Source organism: Vipera berus (assembly GCF_964194415.1).
Source record: "Vipera berus genome assembly, chromosome: 1".
NCBI classification, from domain to species: Eukaryota; Metazoa; Chordata; class Lepidosauria; order Squamata; family Viperidae; genus Vipera; species Vipera berus.
In genome coordinates this window covers 269,090,001-269,115,802 of record NC_138202.1, presented here as the reverse complement: position 1 = coordinate 269,115,802, position 25,802 = coordinate 269,090,001, and the positions used below count along the sequence as shown (strand labels likewise).

Genomic DNA, 25,802 nt, shown 5'->3' with positions numbered 1-25,802 from the left:
GGAATCAGACATGTCTGAACAAGCTGGGCTTGATCCAGAGATTGTGTTAACTGAAAGGTATTCTTAAAAGAGTATTTCCTGTCACCTCTCCCCCACATTTGTGGGGGAGAACAGTTGCAATAAGAGAATAAATGCTGACAAAAATGTAGTTATACCCTGTCTGTTGAGTACCAGACAGTTTTGAACAGCAGTAAATGAGAATGAAAAACTTTTCTGAATATTTTATGTCTGCAGGACTTTTAATTACAAACTACTATCCTTGGTGAATGTTTCCTGTACACATAGTAAATCTATTGTCAGAACGGTTTTCATCAATAAAGCTAGAATAGAGCAGTTCTCCCCTCCTTGTCATGCCTTTAACATCTGCTTCAAAAGACTGTCCAATCTTTTGAGCAGATTTTGCTTGAAAAGGGGCAGAGAAAAGCCTCAAGTGGTAATTGGTTCATGCAGCATGACTTTTCACCCAGCATGTAATTCCCTGTAGTTTTTTATTTGTTTGTTTCTCAATAAAGAGAACTAAATTTGATTCTACAAAAATCTTTGACAACTGCTATTGTCTTAATAAGTTGTATCTGTCATTGTGTGGAGGAGTATTTTAATTATTCAATGATGAGATATTATTTTATTCATGTAATGCTGTTCTGCAATCAAAAAGATAGGACCTGTCCCTTTCAAAATGCGTTAACCTATTCTAATAAAATTATATCTTGGGTGAAATTCAGCTTCATAGATTCAGTAGCAGAATCAATTTCTGCAGATAAAGTGAGAGGAGTAAAAGAATTCATTCCCTGAAGCTCCCCATGTACCCTCATACAGGTAGTCCTCAACAACTGTAATTGGGATTGGCAAATCTGTCACCCAGTAAAGCACTTGTTAAGGAAAACTACACATGACCACTCCACTTAGTGATGGCAGTCACTAAGTGGAGTGAATCATTCATGGTTAAGTGAATCATTGCATGACTCCAACTAGCAACCTCCTACTGGCGGCGCCATTGATTGCTTGTTGGAAGTCAGCTGGGAAGATTACAGATGGCAACGACGTGTCTGTAGGACACTGAAATTGTTGTAAGTACAAGCCCCGCTTGTTAGTCACTTGGGCTACCTGTAGTCTGGTTCAGAGGGGATGGAAGGAAGGGAAGAGATTGTATAAACAGAAATCAGTTCTCTGTTCCGCTAGTTTTCATCCAAGAACAGTGATTTGTTTTAGAAGTATGTTTCAGTACTTAATAGTTTTCTTTATTTTCAGGAGTCTACATCTCCAGTCGTTTCACCACAACAGTCTCCACCAACTTCTCCCCATTCATGGAGGAAACACAGCCGCCATCCTAGTGGAGGAAATAATGAGCGGCCTGTTGCTGGACAGGGACCTTTCTGGGCTCCGTTTAATGAAGCACAGTCAGGTATTAAGAAATGTCTTCTAGTGTTGTCTGGGCTTGTGAAATTCCTGTCAAACAATTTCATAACTAATTAGGGATTCCAGGCATTTGAGGTAGCCTGTTTCTAGAATGGGGTGAACAGGTGATATGCACAGAAATTACTTTCACCATACTTTATGCCTTGAATATGCACACCTCAGGCAGTACTGACCCTAGTGATAAATAATCCTTACCTTCAGCTCTGCACCAATGCAAACCCATCATTTCTCTTTCTGAGAAATCAGACAAATCTTCTTTATTGTCTGGTGGCTCTTTATTTTCAAAGGATCTCTACACTGTGTGTCCACATGATGCTTGACTCTTCAGTACTTCCAACTTTTTTTTGTGCTTCGATAGTTCAATATCGCACAAATACTATATTCTTCTTGGCTATTTCTGTACTGAGGGAAGCTAAATCTTTTGCTGAAAAATTCATAAATGACAATAACCAGTCATCCCACTTTATCATGTGCCAGTCGCTTGTTTTATTTGGCCCTGCATAGCCTTCACTGTTTGGAAACCATACTTGTTTCTGGGTACGAGTGGGGGTGGAGAAGACAGCTGCTCTTGGGATTATCTGTCATGAACTATTATTGACCCCAGAGAATATACCAGGATTAGTCATCCATGCTCCTCCTGTAATTCCAGAGGTGTGGCTTTAATCAATCAGTCATCACACACTAGGTGTGTGAGATCTGTGTCTCCCTCATGTCTGTGGAGTAGAGAAGGGATGAGAGGGGAAACAGAAAAAAAATAGTGTAGCACTTCTTATAGTAGTAACTAACTATTATAAGTAACACTTCTGGTTATACTACTTTTCTAGTGCTATGATGTCTTGGCCTTTGTGCAGTACTTGATCCATTTTAAATCGGCCACCAATAGTAAGAAGAGTGTTGTAGGAAGATTGTAGGGACAAGAATGATTTTATAAAGGGATTATAAAGCAATACTACAGGATTTTACTAGGAATACAATACATCGGTTTTTCCCTTTGCTCATTCATGTTATTTATTAAAACAGTTGAATAAATCTGACTGCCAGGGCACTTTAATTTTTAACTAAAGAGAATGTTAGTTACAATGTACTAACCACAACTACTATTTTAGTATGTTTGTGAGAACATGTTAAGCACAATATGCTTTATGTGTTTGGGCATAATATGTAACGTGAACACAGGGATACAGTAGTAAGAACTCATATTTAGGGTTTAGTACATTGCGTGGTCGAAAGCGCTTAACTTCAAAACCTAGTTCAGCTTTTGTAGTTGTAGCATGTTTTAAGAGCAATGTCCTAATGAGTATTTCCTTGTGTATTTCAAATAATAAGATGCTAATTCAGATGTATAAACTGAGGAGATCTCCAAGCTGGCTGGCATTTGTTACTTGCCACCTGAATCTCTTTATTTCTCATTTTCACCCCCAAGTTTCAAAGTGCTCTGCCTAAGACTGCCAGACGCATTCAGATAATATTCTATAAAGCTGCTGGTAGATGATGAAGAGGAGAATGGATGGTAATAATTAAAATGTATAATAATTGAGACAACGCTGTTTTCTCCACACTCAAGAATAAGCTTTGTTTATGTACTGAAATAACATTTTTCATAAGTTTTTAACTAGGCTTCTCTAGAAAAAATGCCTGCATCTGGTTATGCTCTGAGACCTAAAATTAAGAAAGGTTAGATTGAAATAGAATTAAATTCTATTATCCTGATAAAATTATGGACTTAAATAGAATTTAAAAGCCTGTGCCTAGATAGTTCTGTTCATCTTCTCAGATTATTGTGAGAAGTTACAATAAAAACTTCTGTTTCAGCTACAAGAAATTAATCTAGTACAGCACTGTAGCATTTGTTGAGATTTCCACTGTCTATCATCACAGGATGGACTAGATTATTTTTAAAGTTTATTTAGTTCTAGAATTCCAGCATTCCCGTGTTTCATTTGTGAAAGAATGTCATTGTCATTGATATGAAAGAAAGAAAAAGAAAGAAAGAAAGAAAGAAAGAGAAAGAAAGAAAGAAAGAAAGAAAAATAACTAAAGAAATTAAGATAGATGACTTCTAACCTTTTCAACAGATATTAACAAACCCATCATCTCCCCTTCTCTTAGCTATTGCAAAAATCCCTTCAGCCTCTTATTTAATTCTCATCTTTTCAATCACTGAAATCATTGATGATCTCATGAGACATTTCACTTTTTTCTTCCTAACCCCCAAATTCCATAAAACGTTTCCCATTTATTTTTTAAAAAATATTTATTATTTCTTTATTCTTTATTATTTTTTACTTACGAAAAACCTTCAGTAAACATTTGAAAACACATTAGCAAAAATAAATCCATTTTTAAATTAAACATCAAATTTAAACTGAAGCATTTTTATGTTTGTACTAAAAATTTTTTTTGTGGCTATCTTCTCTGAAGCCAGATTTTAAATGTCTTTATATTCTTAACTAGGCACTGGTATGGGCTTGATGATGCCTTATTTTTATGGTGCTTCCTATTTTGCAGGAGAGTTGGGGGCATGTTAGTCAATTCACTTTAGAATACCCAGGCCCAGGCACAATCAGGGCAATCTGATATGGCTTTTGGGTGAATATGGGAACATATTTCTTAGTCTTTGTTTGAAACCCAGATTTGTAATGCTTCTGCCCTTTGTATCCAATACAAAGGGGGAAATAAAAAAAAAAACCCAAGCTTGGTGAAAAAATGGTGCAAAACTGATAGAAAAAATTGGCTTGTCTTTTGAGTGGAAACCTCAGGTTTGGGGATTCATAGTTAACACAACCAGGGAATTTTTGTTTTATTCTATTGAACTAATAAACTGCCAACAGTGTGTCATCAAAAAAAGGTCCAAAGTCTCTTATCTAGTTAAAAGTGAAAGAATCAACCATGGTTTGGTTGATATTTATTACAGAAAGTATCTCTGATAGTATATTGTTGTTTTATTAAAGTTTTGTTTATTAGGATTAAGTCTTAACGTTCATTCACTCCTCTTGTTACACATTCAGATTTGGGATGCGCAATTTTTACATTCAAATTTGTTTGGCTAGAAAACTGCAAATTTTAACATGTCTGCCAGACAGATTAGGAAACCAAGCCTTGATAAGCAATCTTTGTAGTAATAATGGGTAATAATGGTTAACGCAATTAGCAGGTTACTGAGTGAATTATTTTGAAATTGGTATGTGAAATAAGAAATCAAGACTATACTTAATATGAGTATGTGGTTGAGCTCAAATCTCATTTGAACCTATATTATTAGGATCCTGCATTAAATTTTTCTAAGCCCCTGACCAAACCACTGTTTCGCTAACTTCTTTAAGTATTTCAACACAGACATTTCTTGAATAGATTGTTATACTGATTTTGAAACTGACATGCATTCTGATTTTTAGGCTCCTGTAATGCTGGTGAACCAGTGTGGTCTGGCCATTCACCCCCACCACATCAAGAAAACTGGGTCAGTTTTGCAGATAATACACCAACCAGTACTATTTTAACCATGCATCCTGCTTCTGTCCAGGTGTGACATTTTATTAGTATTATTTTATTTGCTTCATTCCAAATAATGTCAGTCATTTTCATATTGCTGCTAAAGATTTGTGCTGTGTCTTCACATGTCTTTTAAGATTAAGCTCTAATTCATTCTTCCTTTCTCAGAATGTAATCTGGCATTGAAGATTCTTGGTCAAGGAATCTTAATTTTAAAACTCATTTGTAAAACCAGCTTTCAGCTTTTCTTTGTGTTTTGATTTTTAAAACTCTTCTGTGCACACTTTCCATAACATTATGTTGCTTATATGGCTGTTGTCATTTCAAATTATTTATTTACCTGTCAAAAATATCTGCCCATCTCAGAATAGAGGAACTCTAGGTGGCTTACAGTAAAAGCAATCATAACATCCAAACATTAAAACTACAATTAAAAACACCAATATAATTGATGTTAAAAACAATGCAGAATTTCACCGTTTCCTTGAGATCTCCAGGCCTGCTGACCCAGCCAGCCATGCTTTAAGAGACTTAGGGAAGGATTTCAAGGATGGGACCAACCTCACCTCAGTAGGGATGATGTTCTAGAGGGTGGGTGCCATGGCAGATAAAGCCCCTCTCTTGCCAGATGAAACTCTTTCAGAGATGGGATTTGCAACATATCTCCTGATGCAATGGAAAGACGTAATTGGGTGAAGGTGGTCCCTCATACCCAGCCCCATGCCATAAGGGGCTTTAAAGGTCAAAACCTACACCTTAAATTGGTTCCAGAAGTAAACTGGCAATCAGTGGAACCCACAGAGCAGAAGTGTAACGTGTACTGATCTGGTCACACATTATCCATGCCTTTGCATTTTGCACCAGCCCGAGCTTCCAGATACTCTTCAAGGGCAACCATATGTAAAATGCATTACAATACTCCATTTGAAAGGTGACCAGGGCATCAGTGACTGTGAGCATGGTTTCCTGGTCCAAATACGGGCACCACTAGTGCACAACACAAAACTCTGCAAAAGCCCTCCTAGTTATGATTGCCACCTGGTCTTTGAGCAGGAGTCACTAATCTAGAAGGAACCGCAAGTTGGGCACTAAGTCTGCTTGGGGCACTGCAATCCAACTACCAAAGCTGGCATAGTGCCTGAGCCAGAGGGCCCCAAAACCCAGACTCATTCAGTCCGAGCAGGATTCTGTTGAAGTTTATTGTTCAGGCTTCCATAGCCTCCAGGCACCAGAATAAGACATTGACTCCATTGGTTAAGTCACCAGGAGCAGAAAGGTATAACTGGGTATCCTCAGCATTCTGAAGATACCGCGCTGCATGGCAACAGATGATGTCACCCAATGGATTCATGTAGATGTTGAATAGAAGAAGGGAGAGTATCAGGGTAGGGGCTGATCTCTTCTATCCGATCACCACCAACTGGAATCAACTTCAGAGAATACCCAGAGCCTCTCCACAAAGATATTATGTTGCTATGAGGTAAAGCAGACAAAGGATTTCTATCCTGCTCCCGCCAGAGATCATCCAAAAGCATCACCAATGCCATTTCTATCCCCTACCCAGGCCTGAATCCTGATTGGGGGGAAAAAGGGGAGATGAGATATTGGACAAATGTTATCCAGTATGATGTGATCTAGTAGTAGCTTCTTAGGCAGGGGTCAGACCACCTTACTCAAGGAATAATTCATTGCCACAAGAGCTCTCCCACAAGATGCCTCCCTAGCAGTTTTAGTTAGCCAGAAGGGGCATGGATCTAAAGAGTAGATGGTTGAACTCACAATCATAATTTGGAGAGGGGAAAAAGTATGGCTCTACTCAGGTAGCACCAGTCAGAAGTCTACTTTCATAAATAACTATTTTTTCCTTTTTCAAGGCAAATAAGTACAGAAAATTGTAGATTGTCAATAAAGCAGAAAATGCTGAAGAGAAATATTTTATTGCAGGACCAGACTACAGTACGAACTGTAGCATCAGCTACAACAACAAATGAAATTCGTAGGCAGTCAAGTAGCTATGATGATCCTTGGAAAATAACAGATGAACAAAGGCAATATTATGTAAATCAGTTTAAAACTATTCAGCCTGATCTGAATGGATATATTCCAGGTAAGCTTTTTAAGCACATATGATACGATGAATAATTGTATAATTATCTAATAGTAGACCAATTTTACAAAATGTAGTTCAATTTTCAGTAAAGAGATTCCTGGCATCATGTAGTAACTAAAAATGTTATTAAAGCAGTTCTTTCTTTTCTTCTGCACCTTTAAGAAAACTGAGCCAGGGAATGAGATTGTGAGGAAAGAAGTCTAAAAAATTTCCATGCAGCTTTTGGTATTAATTTCTGCTAGATCAGAGGTCCTTCTGTTAATAGAGAAGATTCTTTATTCATAAGTGAGCCTATTAAATATTGTGTAAGTGCTTTTGTGAATTTCTTAGCTTAATCTTTTGTAATGATTTCCTACATTAGCGTTTTTGAACTCATTATGATCCCAGCCCCCTGCCTAGTGTATCTTTAAAACCTCAGTAGCTTTTGTGTCATAGACAAAGTTTATACTAAATTTACAATTAATGTTATCATTCTAGTTTGAAAGTCAAACATTACCTGGGTAAGATGGGCAGCCAATATATTTTACAAATAAATAAATAAATTTAATATTTTTAGGTTCTGCAGCTAAAGAATTTTTTACAAAATCAAAGCTTCCTATTCTTGAACTTTCACACATCTGGTAAGTTAAAATATAATTACTTAAACTCAGCATTCTAAGAGCCCAAGTTATTTGGCAATAAAACTGAAATGCCTAGCAACTAACGCTACCGTTTATACTGAAACATTTTGTCTTACAAATAAGTGTAATTTAGAAGCATAATCATATTTCCATTAAAATCAAGGAGTAAGTTTCCATCTGACATGATCTCATGTTAAATTTTGTTGTAATTACCAAGGAAATAAACATAAGATTTTATACTTGTATCCAAATTACAGGTAGTCTTATTTAGTGACCACAATTGGGATTGGCCATTTGATTGTTAAACGAAGCGATTGCTAAGTGAAACTGCAACTGACCTTATGATCTTACTTCAGCTTTGCTTTGCTTTAGAATAGAATAGAATAATAACTTTATTGCCACTTTGAATGTACACTAATTGGCATACATTAAAATGAAATTTCATTGCATACAGCTCTCAAAGGGTCACCACCTCTGATATACACTACATAAACATGACAAAAATAAATAAGTACAGAATTATGCATATAGCCATACAGTCATGGCTGAAATTGTTGGCACCGCAGAAATTTTTCCAGAAAATCAAGTATTTCTCACAGAAAAGTATTGCAGGACCACATGTTTTGCTATACACAGGTTTATTCCCTTTGTGTGTATTGGAACACAACAAAAAAGGGAGGAAAAAAAGCATATTGGACATAATGTCAAACAAAACTCCAAAAATGGGCTGGACAAAATTATTGGCACCCTTTCAAAATTGTGGATAAACAAGATTGTTTCAAGCATATGATGCTCCTTTAAACTCACCTGGGGCAAGTAACAGGTGTGGGCAATATAAAAATCACACCTGAAAGCAGATAAAAAGGAGAGAAGTTCACTTAGTCTTTGCATTGTGTGTCTGTGTGTGCCACACTAAGCATGGACAACAGAAAGAGGAGAAGAGAACTGTCTGAGGACTTGAGAACCAAAATTGTGGACAAATATCAAGAATCTCAAGGTTACAAGTCCATCTCCAGAGATCTAGATTTGCCTTTGTCCACAGTGCGCAACATTATCAAGAAGTTTGCAACCCATGGCACTGTAGCTAATCTCCCTGGTCGTGGACGGAAGAGAAAAATTGATGAAAGGTTGCAACGCAGGATAGTCCGGATGGTGGATAAGCAGCCCCAAACAAGTTCCAAAGGAATGCAAGCTGTTCTGCAGGCTCAGGGAGCATCAGTGTCAGCACGAACTATCTGTCGACATTTAAATGAAATGAAACGCTATGGTAGGAGACCCAGGAGGACCCCACTGCTAACACAGAGACATAAAAAAGCAAAATTACAGTTTGCCAAAATGTGCTTGAGTAAGCCAAAATCCTTCTGGGAAAATGTCTTGTGGACAGATGAGACCAAGATAGAGCTTTTTGGTAAAGCACATCATTCTGTTGTTTACCGAAAACGAAATGAGGCCTACAAAGAAAAGAACACAGTACCTACAGTGAAATATGGTGGAGGTTCAGTGATGTTTTGGAATTGTTTTGCTGCCTCTGGCACCGGGTGCCTTGAATGTGTGCAAGGCATCATGAAATCTGAGGATTACCAAAGGATTTTGGGTCGCACTGTAGAGCCCAGTGTCAGAAAGCTGGGTTTGCGTCTGAGATCTTGGGTCTTCCATTAGGACAATTACCCCAAACATACGTCAAAAAGCACCCAGAAATGGATGGCAAGAAAGCGCTGGAGAGTTCTGAAGTGGCCAGCAATGAGTCCAGATCTGAATCCCATTGAACACCTGTGGAGAGATCTTAAAATTGCTGTTGGGAAAAAGCGCCCTTCCAATAAGAGAGACCTAGAGCAGTTTGCAAAGGAAGAGTGGTCCAAAATTCTGCGTGAGAGGTGTAAGAAGCTTATTGATGGTTATAGGAAGCGACTGATTTCAGTTATTTTTTCCAAAGGGTGTGCAACCAAATATTAAGTTAAGGGTGCCAATAATTTTGTCCAGCCCATTTTTGGAGTTTTGTTTGACATTATGTCCAATTTGCTTTTTTTCCTCTCTTTTTTGTTGTGTTCCAATACACACAAAGGGAATAAACCTGTGTATAGCAAAACATGTGTTCCTGCAATACTTTTCTGTGAGAAATACTTGATTTTCTGGAAAAATTTCTGGGGTGCCAACAATTTCGGCCATGACTATATATTATATGACATAGAGAAACAACAGTTTAGTTCGGGTTATGTATACATGTGCATGGCTGAAAAACAAATATGGACCTGTGAAGGTCATAAGTGTGTAACTGGTCCTGAAAAGTTACTTTTTCATCACTATCAAAACTTTGAACAGTCAATATACAATAAGCAAGGCAATCATTACACAAGGATTACATTTATTAGCTCCAATCAATAGAACAAATTGATCACGACTTCTGCCTTTTGTTTTCTGTATGAAGTAAATATAGTGTGACATAGTCTGGGCCCAATTATTGTTCAAATAATATTTTTATGCATGCCTTCATCTCACTCTAAATATTTGGGGCTACAATTTCATTAGTATTGTCCAGTAACTGGGACTGATAAGAGTTGTAATCTAGGTGGCATCAGTTTGCCTACTATTTTTAAGGGACAAAGATAGTAGCTCAGTTTGATATAATTTCCATATTATCTATCACTGCAAGTGTAAAGAGGCAAGTGTTTTGAATGCTTCATTGGATAAGATGCTCCCTTCACATTCTTTAAGAAATAATTGTCCAGATTTAACTTTTGCTGTCAAATAGTTAGCTTTTCTTCCACAGCAGAAAATTAGGGTTCTCTTCAAGGTTTCCACAATACTGAATGCCACAACTTTGATATTTTGAGTTAATATTATGTGAATAGATGGGATTCTGATACATTACAAACTCCTTTTGGCAAAGAGGCATGGAAAATGGTTTTTGACAGTTTGCATTTCCTAATAATTCTCCTGCATCACCTCTGTGTGTAGAGTACCTACCTATAAGCACTTTGGAGGAAATTTTCAAGGTTTTATTTCTTAAAAAAATTATGGGGGAAATTAGGTTTTTTAAAAAAATTGGTTATTGCTCTTCATCCAGTAGGAGCATTCCATGAGTTCATGGATTCTTAGGATTCAGTTGATTGTGTTTTAAATGCAATATGCCAGACTACGAAAGGCTAATGTTTACCTAGTAAAAGTATCTGATATTTGCTAGAACTTCTTCAAATTACTTTTTCTCAGTTTGAAAGACTTTTGAAAAATACAGAAAAGAGGGGGGTATGAAAAAAGAGGACAATAAAGTTAAATAATTTCATTTCAGGGAGCTGTCAGATTTTGATAAAGATGGTGCATTAACATTGGATGAGTTCTGTGCTGCTTTCCATCTAGTGGTTGCTAGGAAAAATGGTTATGACTTGCCGGAAAAACTACCTGAAAGTTTAATGCCCAAGCTGATTGATTTGGAGGACTCAGCAGGTATTATTTTGTGTGTGTGTGTGCTCTGAATTAGTTGTTAAAGGATGTGTAACACAAACTGTACGGCTTGTGCATTGCCATTGTTTTATTTCATTCTCTTGTGTGTGTGTGTCTGTGTAAAACTGATTTTCTCTTTGAGACAGAAGCTTCTGTCCTTACATATGTAAAATAAAACAGTTTATCAAAAATGTAAGTTGATCCTACTTGCATTTACTCGACGCCAGACATGTCAAACACAAGGCCCGGGGGCTGGATCCGGCCCGCAAAGTGGTTTCATGTGGCCCACGAAGCCATCCTGGAAACAGTGAGGGAATGGCCCCCACTGCCTTGGCCCAGAGACCCTCCTTCTGCCAGAGACCCTCAGATCTTTCCCACTCCTGCCCAGGCCCCCATAGGCACCCTCGATGCGAACGATGTAGAGCTGGCCATGCCCACCCAGTAGGTCATACGCACTCTAGCCACGCCCACCCAGTAAGCCACGCCCACCCTGGCCATACCCACCCGGCTCCCTGAGGGCAACCGCAATGCTGATGCGGCCCTCAATGAAATTGAGTTTGACACCCCTGCTCAACGCATTCTATTACAGAAGATAAAATGTCTCTTATTCAACTTTCAATTAATTGTTACTGCTTCCATTACTTTCTAAGATTACCCATTTGTCGATGATTTTAGACAGCTAAAGTTTGTATTTCCAGCTAGCTTGTTATTCTCTATCACGTAAATAATATGTTGAGGGAAACATGGAGTTTGCATGAGATGTTTGTCTTACTGTGAAAAGTCCTTTAATTTTTTTGGGGGGTGGGGTGGGACTATTATTCAGCTCGCTTCAAAATGTTTTTTAGATCCTTGTAATGCCACATGCTTGCTTATTGGACAGAAAAATATATTTCACCTGTAACAGCTCTGTATATGCTATGTTACAATTTAATCAAACAATTTAAAGTATAGAAATAAAGAGGATAGTTTGCATTACTAACAAAGCAACGTATACAATACCCCAAACTAGCAACCACCTTTTTACAACCAGGGAATAGCTATTTGTTTTGGTGATATTTTAGAAAAAAAACACCTAAGGATTACGCTCTAATGCCATGAATAAGCTAATCTAGCAATCTTTTTTTCTGTATAACATAATACGTGGTCAAGGACTATCCTTTAAGGAGTGAGAACTTCTGGAAGAGGTTTCCATAAAAGACTATTAATAAAACAGAACTTTTGCACTTTCCCTATCTTTGCAAAAATTCTTGCAGTCTCATAGAATTTTCTAGACCCTGGCCAGTAAAGTCAACCCTATGATTGTTCTCATGCTAGGTAGCTATCAAATATATGAAACTAGAAAGCTGATAATTTTTTTGCTGTTCAAAGAAAATATTATTTTTTCTTAACATTTGGAACGTATAAATTTATAAGGAAAACTTTTGAAAAAGGAAAATATTAGGTAATTTTGCCTTAGAGTTCTGAAATTTCTGCTCTGCTTACATAAAATAGTTTGAGTTCAAAACATGAAAGAACTCTTCTTGTGCAATATAGCCTTTCTGGTTACTTCCCTCTTATATCAGAGTATCCAATATTTTCAGGCTAGTGGAGATATATCCAATTTTGATGTAGTTAAACATAAAGTACAATTTTTACTGGATGGCAAACTGGTAAGGCTGAAATAAAAAATAGCCTGCCCAAGAATTTAAGTACAGAGCTGACAAAACAAAATTGCTACTTTACGGCAGGTAAATTGGTCATGCTAAGAAATATGCAGCAGCGGCAAAGCCTATCCAATACATGTATCAAAACAAGTGAGGGGAATTAGCAGGAGAAATGTAAAAGTAATTAAAATATCATATACAATATAGAGAATAATAAAAACATTCTTTCTAGCCCAAATATACTTGCTACTAGTTTATATTGCCTCTTTTCCCAGACTATATACTATAGTTCAAAATAAAACAATGGGCTACTTAACTACTATTTTATTAGAGTCATTAATGAGAATAGAATCTATGTGGTCAGTGATATTTTGGTTTGCTGTAAAACTGAAAGACTTTTTTTAATATAGTGGGGCAGAGAGCAGTACAACTCACTGTGAGTTGTGGGGGGGCGGGCACGAAGGGAGGCTCAGCCAATCTCAGTGTATACTTGGTTGTACTTTGACAATAAAGGTTCATTCATTCATTCAAATGACAGAACTGCCCACAAATGCTGTGATTTCCCAAATTTTCCATTGGAAACCCGTTCTAGAATATTTATAATGGAGCTAAATAAAGTAAATATAGCACAATTATTTGCATAATGGGTATCTCTGAAATAAGTTGATAAATGTTCATAAATAACAGATGTTATAAGCATACTTCCATACATTAATTATGAAATTGCAATGTGAAACAAACTGTTAGCGCTCAGTTTTAAAGACATTACTACAGTGTTGTGTTTGGCTTTTTTAGTGGTTCCTGTTTCAGAAGTGGGAGATCAATCTGCTGAGGTAGGTTTTGCAAGTTCCCCAGCAGAAGCGCCGCCAAGCAAATCACCATCAATGCCATCACTTAATCAAACGTGGCCTGAACTGAATCAAAGCAGTGAGGTTAGCAAAACATACTTTATTTTCTAGAAGTTCTTACTTTAAGAATGAATATATAACACAATATAGATTGGATTGTGTTCTAAATTTGGGGTTATGTTTCGTGTTCCTGTATATAGCCTTGATCCTTGTCATAACTGGAGATTATATTGGGATTGTACACAATAGCTCACTTTTTTTTTCTTTAAAACAAAAGTTATGCTGTCTCAGTGATTTCTGTTCTAAATCCTACATAGATCCTTTGCTAACTTCTTGAGGGTGATTTCAACTCTCTAACGTAGAAAAATTTAGCGAGGTTTCTTTTGGAGTGATTCAGTTCGTATTTTGCTGTTACACCACAGTAAAAGATAAAGTCCCTCTTGAAGTGACTTGGACTCCTAGCGATGGTTTATGTTTGCTTGGCAAAAGTATGGATGTGATTTGCCATTACCTTTTTTTTTGTCTTCCCTTTCTTTGATTTCCCAGTCTAATCTAAAATCTTGGAAAATTTCTGGTAGTTTCCCATCCAAATGCTGTTTAACTTTCTGGGATTATTTCAAGTTGACTAGCTTCTACCACCCCTTCTTACTTAGACCAGAAAGCACCCTCGGGTCTTTTTGCCTATATCTAGTACAATCAGGATTCCAGTTAAATCAGTCTGTCCATTGACTGGGAATTAGATTTCAATATATCTGAAAAATGTATTTTTCAAAAATATGGTTTTTATAGTTTTTTATTATAGTTTTATAGTAATTTTATTAAAGATTAATAAAACTAATATAAACTTAAAAAATTAGAAGGTTCAGAAAAAATAGAAAAGGAAAAACAATATAGTAAGGAAAAAGGAAAATAGACATATAAAGGACTTAACTCTTCATCACAAGCATAAACAATCTCTTCTCTTAAAATACAAAAGATCTCTTCTTTCCATGTGTCACCTCTTATCTATAAACAAATCTTTAGAATCTCATAATTCAGTCTGATCAGCAAAAATCTATTAAGAGTACCAGAGTTAACAGTATATCTATTTTAACCTTGATCAAATAAACCAACTTTATATTCCTTCATTTTACTTTTTACAGTCCTGATCTTTAATCCCTTCAAATAATGTGCTAGAATTTTATTTCTTTTGATTCGTCTGTCTCTTCTTCCAATGTTCCTTAAAGCTTTAATAAGCCTCTTTCGTAGGAAGATTATCCAGGTCACTCTCTTAGTTTGTTATTTGTATCTTCCTTTTAATTATTAAGACATCCACTGGATCTGTTGTATCATCCTTTTCCATATCATTCTTGTAATTTATCTTTTTAAGTTCACTTTTAGATCAGTCTCAGTCTTGTCAGGTAAAAGTTCTTCCTCTTCCCTAACATCTTTTAAATAGAGGAAGACCCCTTTGAAATTAATTTTTGGATCCACTTGTTCAAAAATAGCCTTTAGTGTATCCAGACTTAAAATATTTTGCTTCATTCTGTATTGGTAAATGAAATATTCTTTCCTTTTAATTGTAATCTTTTAGTTCCCTCTAGTGTCCAGTCTTTAAAATCCCATCTATCATGTTTTTTAAAGAATTCCAAACAAAAACATTTTATCACGGGAAGGATTCTTATAATTAATTTCAAAATTGTGTTTCAAATCTATCTATAACTTTCCAAAATCAAAATTCTAATCATCCTTTTGCTGTTTATTCAAAGAAAATTCTTAAAAAGTCTATTTAAAATTTCTTTTGCTAAGGATTGAAGGAAACTTACCTGTTGCAGTAAATTAACCTGTCAATCAGTAGCTGAATTAATAAGCAATTTTCGAAAGTGATTGGAAAAGATGTATGCAAATTCAATGTCTTTCAATGGTGCCAAACACAGTTTGAGCAAGCTGGCTATCCCTTGATCTCCGAGAGCTTCTAAATCCATTGCAGTCTCTTCATGGGGAACAATTGTCTAGAGAACTTGTCCATTTCTTGTCCAGAGAAAAATTATGAAGATCTGGTGTACTTAACCAGCTCTTTATTTGATCACAATCAGCTCCTGCTTTCAGTGGAGCTTTAGTGGAGCTTTCTTCAGCTTATCATTTGGAAGCTGGAAGATTTACGTCTTCAGTGAAATTTCTGAGTTTCATTCAATTCTGAATTTCCTGAATCTCTTCTGGAAGCTGAAAGTATCTGAGTGAAATTGGTAAGGCATAAATTATTTATAACATTAAATAGCTTGGGCAGTGCTTGTATTGCAAAATATATTAGTGTGGTGCTAAATATTTGTCTCTTCAAAAATTATTTGCCACTCTCAGTTCAAATAAATATTTGTATATGTCTTTCCATAGGCCAGTTATATTAGAATTCAGAATTACAAGGATCTCCTAGTCCAGGGGTAGGCAACCTTGGCTCTTTTATGACTCGTGGTCTTCAACTCCCAGAATTCCTGACCAGCCATGCTGGCTCAGGAATTCTGGGAGTTGAAGTCCGCAAGTCATAAAAGAGCCAAGGTTGCCTATCCCTGTCCTAGTCCAAGCAGTGGTTAGTGTTATAGGTTTCTGCAGTATCTCAAGCTAAATAGTTTTAATGCCAAGTAGCAGTTACCACTATGAAAATTTACCTTATATTTAACCACTTTTGGATCTCTGCTATTGCCATTACAGGTTATAGTTTGAACCTGTGGAGTAGCAATGGATAGGTGGTATCTATGAACAGGTCTACCCACCAGCTCTCTATCCCACCTGAATGTTTTATTTTTATTTTTATTTTTTGATTAATTTAATAATAGGTATGGTAATTCTGAGGGTCTACAAATGGGAAGCTGATAACAATTTTACCAATTCTCTAAAAAGTCATTTTTTGAGTTTGTCCTCTGTATTAGCTCAAAATTCCAACTGCATCCACTGGTCTTGAAAAGGTTGCCTTCCTCCATTTTGGGGCAACAGACAATGGGAAATAAAGGCCCGAACCCTAAAGAGAAAAAGAAACAAACAAACCTTCATTACAACCATTGGCTAATTAGATGGCTCAGCAGTCTAAACAAATACAGATAGTCAGTGACTATTTGAAACTATGATAGCATTGAACGAAGAGTTGATTGCTGCCCAAAGTTACTACCACTGCAGCGCCTTCACAGTCATGTGAACGAAATTCAGACTTTGGGCAATCTATCCACCCTTACAACTGACCAGAGGGTTGCTGCAGCCTGTCTTTTTCTCCATCCCACCCCACTGGGTCCCTTGCTGTCTGATATTGCTAATTTCTGTCAGGATGAATCTGGTACTTGGGTTGCTTCTGGTGGGAAACAGAGGATATATTGAAAGTTAAAGGGGGATCTGGCTAACTTATTGGATGGTATACCATTTGAAAACAAAAGAAAACACGTTATTGCAGCAGTATGTAGAGAGAATGTGCTGTTTCTTGACACAGGCAGCTAGATTCCTATAACCCCAAAACATTAGGTAGCAGTCTCCAGTTAGACCTTTTGTCACAATTCTTCTGGCCTTCAGCAGCAGAGATGGAACCAGAGTTCTTGTTAGGTTGGAAACATTGGTGGCAGAAAATGGGGTGGGGATCCCAATAAAAGAGGCCAGTCCTAATTCCTGGTACATCCAGAATTATTCAAAAGAGCCAATGTGTTTTGTAGCAAGCTGGAGCAAAATCTCCAAAACATGAGTGTTTTGTTTCACATATGAAATATTTGGGATGACTTGTTTTGAGCTCATAATGTTCTGTTCTGACTCTAAAAACCATAAATCTACTATTTGTTGGTTTATGTTGATCTCCTAAAAACTTCATCACTAGCTCAACAAATTACTTCTTCCAGTCTCTTGGTCTCAAGAAATGTGTTATTTATTTATCAGTTAAATCTGCGTCCTGCTTTTTATGTGTGTAAACTTTCTAGATGGCTTACAATAATTAATGTGAAATATAGAAAAATAATGGTAAAATTAATACAATTAAACTCAAATCAAATATTAAAGTCAATATAATTAGATTGTTACAATAATGAACGGTCAAAAATCTTGCTAGAAACCTTCCCCACATTAATTCACTCTTAATGGATGAGATATATCAACAACTTTAAAAACGATCTTGCAGAGTTGGAGCCCATTAATACAATACATATCAGAAATTAGTAGGCACCAAATGTGAAGAGGCTCAGTAAAATAAGGCAGCACTGCCTATAGTCAAATTCCATAAGGTCCTTTGCATATTAAATTGATAACACAAGTGGGGCAATAAAAACAGGCTGGCATCATCATGGAAGCATGAAGTACGGTGGAAATTAGAGAGAATTACAGCGACTGCAGTTGAGACCTTTGATGTATATCAAATTTCATTTCAGTGTTTTCTGCTTGTCAGTAGAAAGCTGTTTGCTGCTTGCGAAGTTCCTTGTTTTCTCCTGGAAAAGTTGGGGGAGGTGCTGAACTGCTTTCTACTCACCATAAAAATCTTAGATTATACAAAAGATAATATATGTAAACAGACAAACAATATTGGATAATATCAAAATATATGATTCACGCAAGGACATTTTACAGTTCCCGCAGAATTCCTTGAATTGCTGATTCTGTGCAAATTGCAGATTGCTTTTCAAACACGCCAAATTAAGTTTAGGAAGTTGCTACTGAAGAAACACAAAAGTTTTATTTGCTAGTCTTGCTCATGGTTCTTTGAATTCTGTCCATTATATCTAATACCGTATAATTTTTTTTAAAAAAAACCCCACTATATGGTACATTAGATTTCTACAGTATTATCTCTGGATTTTTTAAAAATTTCTGAAATTCTTCAAAATATTCATATATTAGATTTTAGAGTTCTTACTAATGACAGAACAAGATGTACCAATATTATTCACTTTAACTTTACTTTGTACACTCTCCCAGCTAGATTTAATTTATTTATCCAAGAGCAACTGTTTCTCTAACTAGGTCCAGCCCTTATGATCAGCTGAGTTCTCTCCCAGCTATGCAGCTCCTGATTTTCTAGGAAAACATACTCAGTCCATTTGTTTAAATGTTTGATATGTCTAATAATTAACTCACCATTCCACTAACAGAGATATTAACATTTCATTCCATGAAGTAATCTTGAACATTGAATCTTAGACCAAATCCTTCATTGCTCGGAAACCTGATTATTTCTGTTTTGCCTGTGTCTTAGTTTATGCATGGGGGAAAAAAAAAATAATTGGCAGTTATATATTTCAACAGGACATGTCTTGGATCTTACTGAAATGATTGCCAAAGCAGTTTTCCTTTCACATTGAATAGTTTGAATTTGCATTATTTGAATTGTCAAATATATATTTAATTTATGTATAAAATGTACTTTATTAGAAATGCTTTCAGGTATAGAATAGCAGTGGCAATTTGCATGTGATTCTTTCATATATTTTTTCTAATATAAAGATAAATTTTATTTCTGATCTTATGTGAAGAAAATTTATATTAATTTTCATTTAAATGAAATAAAACAAAAGATTCTAGAAAAACAAGGACTCTTACATATTGGTAGCAATAGCAGCAGTGACTTAAAAGCCTCTGTTTTGTATAGTTTGATTTTGTTAAAAACTTCTCAATCAATATGCTTACTTTCACTTTCAAATTTGTTTAATCTGTACAATATTTCACGTTGATTTAAAAGATTCTGCAAGACAAAATCTGAAAACTGTTGAAATGTATATTTTGGCTCCCCCCCCCCAGAAAACCAACTGCCATTCCAACCTCTGAACTATGCTAAATCTTCTCCGGGGATGACTCTATTCTCATTTTGTCTCTCCTCTGTCTGTTTAGCAGTGGGAGACATTTAGTGAACGCTCTTCCAGCTCACAAACTCTGACCCAATTTGATTCTAACATTGCACCAGCTGATCCTGTAAGTCAATCACTTAGCTTGCTTCTTTGAAATTAATTTTATTAACTCCAAATTTTCATTAATTGTTTTGGTTTTGCATGTTTAATGTGTGATTCTAAAGTGGGGAATGGTGAACAATTTAATAATTCGATCTGCTTTAAAATTCATTAAATTGTCTATCACTACGACTAAAATAGGGTATTTTAAAAGTACAAAAATAAAATGAGGTCTGTTCTAATATTTGCTCCAATATTTTGAGATTCTTATTTAACACTGATTTTTTTTAAAAGATGGTAAAACATATTAACTGAGTTTTTATTGATAAATGTGTTGGAAATAAAATGAGTAAAAATTGTGACTTGACAAAACTGTGAACATAGACATCCAGGACCATCTGGTTTTTCTGGATGCAGTTCTCTTTCTGTTACACCCAAAAGCTTCTTACATGCATACGCCCTTTGTAGACCTGTTTCATGATTACACAATTTAAATCTTTACTTTTCCCACATTCACCGTGGAAATACATGGATGCCATAGGCACTGTCAGGCATACATGCTTCATCATATGATCTTGCACACAAGAAAGCTAAACTAAATATAATAACTTATCTCCAAAGAACCAATATTTCCCCTCATATTATTTCTCAGAATTTACTGTTGCCAAATGTATATGGGGAGGAACCACAAAAAATGCTCCATTGATGACCAGAGTGTATGTTGCAGATTATAGAGGAGTCATCAGTTCAGTAATAGCTTAGCTATAAGCTTATAAATATTTATACATGTTTATGAGCACCTTGAATTGGACTCAGACAGCAACCAATCAGGAAAGAGGTTGCTTTATTAGTAGTATTAGTATTAGTATTAGTATTAATGGGAATCAAGGAGGCACCACTCACAAATTGTGCTGCAATTTTGCTACTACACTCAGCCACTTGCAATATTTTAATCATCCTCAAGAGTAGCCCAGCCTGATGTTATTAGTTTGTGAATCACCAGATCCAGAGGTGATAAAGGGCCTCTTTGCAATTTGTGTAAATGTCAGTACAGTATCAATAGTGATCCAAGGCTACCCCGGATTGTCAACTTGTTTTAAAGAAGAGCGTAGCTCCATCAGAAGTGCTGCTTGTCCAAAGTCTGATGTTAAGCATCCAGAATCAGTATTCCATTTTGTCTGAGTTCAGTTTCAGCTTTATTTCCCTCAGAAACACTTGAAGCACTTCTTAAAGACTTAAATTTTCACTCACGCCTTCTTTATTTGAATGTTGGATGAATGATTTTTGCTTCTATTCTTTTTTTCTTTGCATCACCTTTTTATTCTGTATTTTTATTTTGTGCTTTATCCAATGTAACCCACTTTGAGATTATTTTGTAAGGGAAGTGAAAATATGTTATCCACTAGTCTATGCCTAGAAATGACTAAATTGGAATAGAAGTCCACATTGTCATTAAAAGAGATCAAGAACAAGTTACTTGTCAGTCATTTCTTCAAACCAGGATAAGTAGTGGGAAGAAAAAGAATTAAAATATCAGTAATAAAAGGTTTTCATATAACCCCTGTGTTTGCAAGTTTGTTGATTACTGTGTTCTTAATGGAAGCAAACTAGCTTGTTCTTGACCTTCGTATTCAGAACTTTGCATCTTATTCATATAAAAAAGGCATACATAAAAAGGGGAAAGTAAAAATCTAATAATAATAATAAACTGCAAAGAAGCTGAAGAAACAGTGGTCCACCTATTATCAGAGATCATATTATAGACTGACTACAAATACAATGGATAACAAAGTGGCAACAATGGTACATTGAAAGTTCTGCAGGCAGTACCAATTATCTGCAAGCAAGAACTGAAGGGACCACAAAATAAAGAAAAAAGCTAAAGCGCTCAGGAATTTTAAATTCAAACAGACAAGCACATGCCACATAAAACCTCAGACCTAAACATTGTTAAAAAGAAAGACAACGAAGTCTGGAGAGTGGATGTTGCAATACCTGGAGACAATAAAATTGAAGAGAGAATATGGAAGAAAAATCACAAAATACAAATCATCTATTCTGCAAACAGAAGTAGGACAAGTAAGGCAAAAGAAAGCAAACAGTATCAATAATAGTAGGTGCTCTGGGTGCAATCCCAAAAGATGTGGAGCACCACTTGAATACATCAGTATTGACAAAATCACTGTCAGTTAATTACACAAGGCAGTTTTACTCAGAACAGCTTACACTGCAGCCATAGCTTTAACACCATCAAACAACAAGATCTGCCTATCCCATGTTCTTGGGAAGAACTTGATAATTGGATAAAATGCTACATCCAATCTAAACGTTTGGCTGACTGCAACCAACCATAATGAGAATACTGCTTTGAACTAATTTGTGCTTCCTGCTCAAGGCCTGTCCTCAACAATCTAAGAATCAGTGCCCTAAAGCAGATATTCTCAAAAGTGTGGGCTGGAGGTCCCCAAGAACCTTTGAGGAGGTTCACAAAGTGAAATAAATGAACGTTTTAAAATGTCTCCATTTTCATTTCTAGTACAGTAAATAATAATAGATACAAGGTACATAAGCCAAAGCTCTTTGTGTTCCTCAATCATTTTTAAGAAAGCAAAGGGGTTCTGAACCAAAAATAGAGACCAAAATATTTGAAACCACTGACTTACAATCTCTTTAGCCCTTTATTTTATGTAATACTGTTGCTTAGCAACAAACCTTTTCTGGAACATGGAAATATTTATTGTTCTATTAGTAGTCCTCCAATTTACCATATTGAATGTAACTATGCTACTTCAGATCACAGGTAGCAAATGTTTGCTTCTGTTACTTTGATTCTTTGAACTTTTGTCTAACGTGGGTCGGCAACCTGCGGCTCTGGAGCCGCATGTGGCTCTTTCAGCCTTCTACTGTGGCTCCCAGTCCTCCACCATTTGCAGAGAGACAGAGACAGAGACAGAGCGAGGCACTTGGGCTTCCCTTCTCTCTCCCCCCTCTCTCTTTTTACTTACTTAGTGGGGGCAGGAGAGAACTAGTCCAATAAGAGTGTGTGTCAGCTTGTCGGAGAACAGTGTAAGGCCAGCTAGCCAGGTGAGCAGAAGATCGGAGAGAGGAAAGAGAGAGGGAGAGGAAAGAGAGGGGAGAAGAAAGGGAGAGAGGAAAGAAAAAGAAAAAGAGGGAGAGGAAAGAGAGAGGGAGAGGTAAAAGAGAGACAGAGGGAAAGAGAGAGAGAAAATATGAATATGTATTGTCCTTACTGGACTTTTAATAAAGAATGTTTAATGAAATACTTACTTAGTGGGGGAAGAGGACTGGCAGACCAAGGGCTGGAGAGAGCCAGCCCAATAAGAATGTGTGTCAGCTTGTCGGAGAACAGCGTGAGGCCAGCTGGCCAGGTGAGCAGAAGATCGGAGAGAGGGAGAGGAGAGAGAGAGAAAGAGGGAGAGGGAGAGGAAAGGGGGGAGGAAAGAAAGAAAAAGAGAGGGAGGGAGAGGGAAAGGAAAGAAGGAGAGGAAAAAGAGAGAGAGAGAAAATATGAATATATGTTGTCCTTACTGGACTTTTAATAAAGAATGTTTAATGAAATATTTTGATTTTTTTTAATTAAGAGATGAGGGGACAATTATGCTGTATTTAAAGATGGTAGATAAGCTACTAAAATTGTTTTCACCTGCTGGGAAGAAGGAGAAAGGGTTTTATTTCCCTCTTTCTCCGGCATAAAAATTTGTTTCCTTTGTAGCAGTTCATTGATTTCATAAATGCAACACGCTATAGTTTTTTTATACATAGCATAAAGGTAAAAAAGGATATATGCAGTGTTATCTTCATTTTAGAGGTCAAAAGGGTTTTGTGGCTCCCAGTGTTTTCTGTGAGAAACGGGTCCAAGTGGCTCTTTGAGTGTTTTAAGGTTGCCGACCCCTGGTCTAACATGCTTTTTCCTGTAGCTAGCCCTTCAAAATCAATAAGAGCAAGCAACAGCAAAAAGAGAAAAGTGAAATGGGTATGGATATGGGTAGTAAGACTGAGTCCAGTTTGTCCATGTAATTTCTTATTTTTAACACAACATAGTTTTAATATTTCAGATTTTAACATAAAATGGTATATAGCAACCAATCTATTCAGGATAGAATAATTGGTTTAAATAGTTCCCTTTCAAATCCCTTTCTGTTTTAGGATACTGCTATTGTTCACCCTGTTCCTATTCGAATGACACCAAGCAAAATTCATATGCAAGAAATGGAACTTAAAAGAACTGGAAATGGTAAGAGATGCTTGTCACTTTTTTAATAGCCAAAAATCACTTCCCACAGTAATTAGCTATTTGTTAAAAGCCACAAAATTAAAAGCTCCAAGGAAAGATTGTAATCATCTTGTTACTCATTATATATTTGAAAATATGCCTATTTTTGATCTTGGTGTACTTGTGAGTGTTTTGGGATAATTTTGACTCTTCCATTAATGTTTTATATGAATATCACATATTGCATTGGAGTAATGTAATGGGATTCAAAAACACAGGAAACTCTTTCACTTTAAAAATTAACTGAACCAAGAGTCTTGGAAAAACTCTCTCAAGGACAAACTGAGCCTTAGTTTTAACTCATATTTTTCTTACTAGATTGCTTTTTTCTATAGACTAAAATATTGCATTGTATTATACAGAATTATTGCACAGAAATGCTTAAAATGTTCATAAATTCCTAATATTTCTCTCTCTCTCTCTCTCTCTCTCACACACACACACACACACACACACACACACACACACACACAAATGCACATGCACACACAGAGAGAGATGTATCATTCCAGTTAGAATTCCTTCTTGTTTTCATATTTACTTATGATTTTATATTTAGTTAGTTTTAATTCCAACGCTACTGCTGTTTTCTCTTTCAAAAATGAATGGGTATTCAGCCTTTGTTACATGCAGGCCATATCTGACTCCTTGACTCTCCCTGTCTGGGCAGTGACCATAGGGTGGGTGGCAGTAGCCCCTTGGCAAAATTTATTTATTTATTTATTTATTTATTTATTTATTTATTTATTGGATTTGTATGCCGCCCTATCTCCCAAAGGACTCAGGGCGGCTAACCGATAAAAACACAAAATACAAACATTAAAATATTAATTGCCTACTTGTATACAAAGGTATAAACTAACAAAATGTTCCTGATTCACTATGAAAAGTTTTGAACTCTGTGAAATCACCAATATAAAAAGAAAAGTGCCAGGCGGTCTGCTAGTTGGTGTTTGCGCGCGCGAGAAAAAGACAGACAGACTGTACCAGTGTATCTGTATCACACGATGATGATTAAGGCTTGTGACAGACTATACAGTGACAGACTGCAGTGGCAACATAATTGATTATCCTCAGTTACTCTTCTGTGAAGAATCGAGCTGACCTTCGACATAGTATAGATCTTAAATACTGGAAGGGTGACAAAACAGGTTCAGGTTTGGTACTTACGGGAAGTTGAGTTCACTTTGCAATACACTTTTGTAAAATAATTTTATTTATGTTTGAAAATATATTTTTATATTTTAAAGAAGCACATAATGTCTCTGATTTTCTGTAATGACAGTTAGAAAAACAGTGCAGCTCAAATTGTATAGCAAATTACTGAGCAAATGCAAAATCAATCATTGGGAGAATATTTACCAGGCGTAATCAAAGTTGTATAAAAGCATGTACAATTTCTCCAGATCTCTTAGTGACGCAAATAAAGGACAATGAAGAAACAAACTGCAAAAGTTAGGTTAGACATTTTAAGACATGATCTCTTTTTGGGTTGCCTTTGAATAAAAATTCAGGATCAAAATTGCAGCATTCGGAGTTCTAAATTTCCCATGCAGTGTCTGTCTGACTTCATATACCAAAACTAGTTTAACATGCCATTTTTTTCTGTTTTCTTGTTTCAAAAACAAGCAGAGAAGCTCACCATTATTGTTTAGTGGCTTTCATCAAACTGCACAATTTTAGTTTCAGTAGTCGAAGTAATTACCTAAAACTGTACTGAATGTTTTTAAATTTCTTTCTAGATGACACAAATCCTACAAGTCCCCTGCTAGTGAAGTCCCCAGATCTTGCAGAAGAAAGTAAAATAAGTTCATCAGTAAAATTCACAGGAGGAAATACAGCTGGTAAGTATTGGTGTTTATTTTTCAATAATGTATTGAAAAACACGTATTCCAGTCAGCTAAAAAACAAAAAGTATAAGTCCTTTTCAGCAGCTGTTTATAAATGTGGTGTTCTTGAATTGTCTGAGATGTTTGTACATTAATTGCTATAACAAAAAAAATTAATTGGTTTGTAGTTTTTATATAGTCATAATGTTTTCTCCTAGTACATACATAAGATT

The 25,802-nt window shown here is 36.1% G+C and overlaps 1 protein-coding gene across 6 annotated transcripts in view; it reads left to right on the top strand.

Moving 5' to 3' along the window:
- REPS1 (RALBP1 associated Eps domain containing 1) overlaps positions 1–25,802 on the top strand; it is a 47,517-nt gene that overhangs the window by 10,912 nt on the left and 10,803 nt on the right. For 5 of the 6 annotated variants that reach the window (XR_014028076.1, XM_081340228.1, XM_081340226.1 and 2 more), the window contains 9 exons: positions 1,249–1,402; positions 4,812–4,939; positions 6,853–7,015; positions 7,575–7,638; positions 10,925–11,079; positions 13,515–13,651; positions 19,391–19,471; positions 23,614–23,701; positions 25,483–25,584. Coding sequence is in view for 5 of the 6 variants with exons in the window: in XM_081340228.1 (XP_081196354.1) it covers positions 1,249–1,402; positions 4,812–4,939; positions 6,853–7,015; positions 7,575–7,638; positions 10,925–11,079; positions 13,515–13,651; positions 19,391–19,471; positions 23,614–23,701; positions 25,483–25,584 (1,072 nt within the window). In the remaining variant the exon portion in view is untranslated. The remainder of the gene's footprint in view (positions 1–1,248; positions 1,403–4,811; positions 4,940–6,852; positions 7,016–7,574; positions 7,639–10,924; positions 11,080–13,514; positions 13,652–19,390; positions 19,472–23,613; positions 23,702–25,482; positions 25,585–25,802) is intronic. The other variant, XM_081340227.1, reaches the window with a different exon arrangement.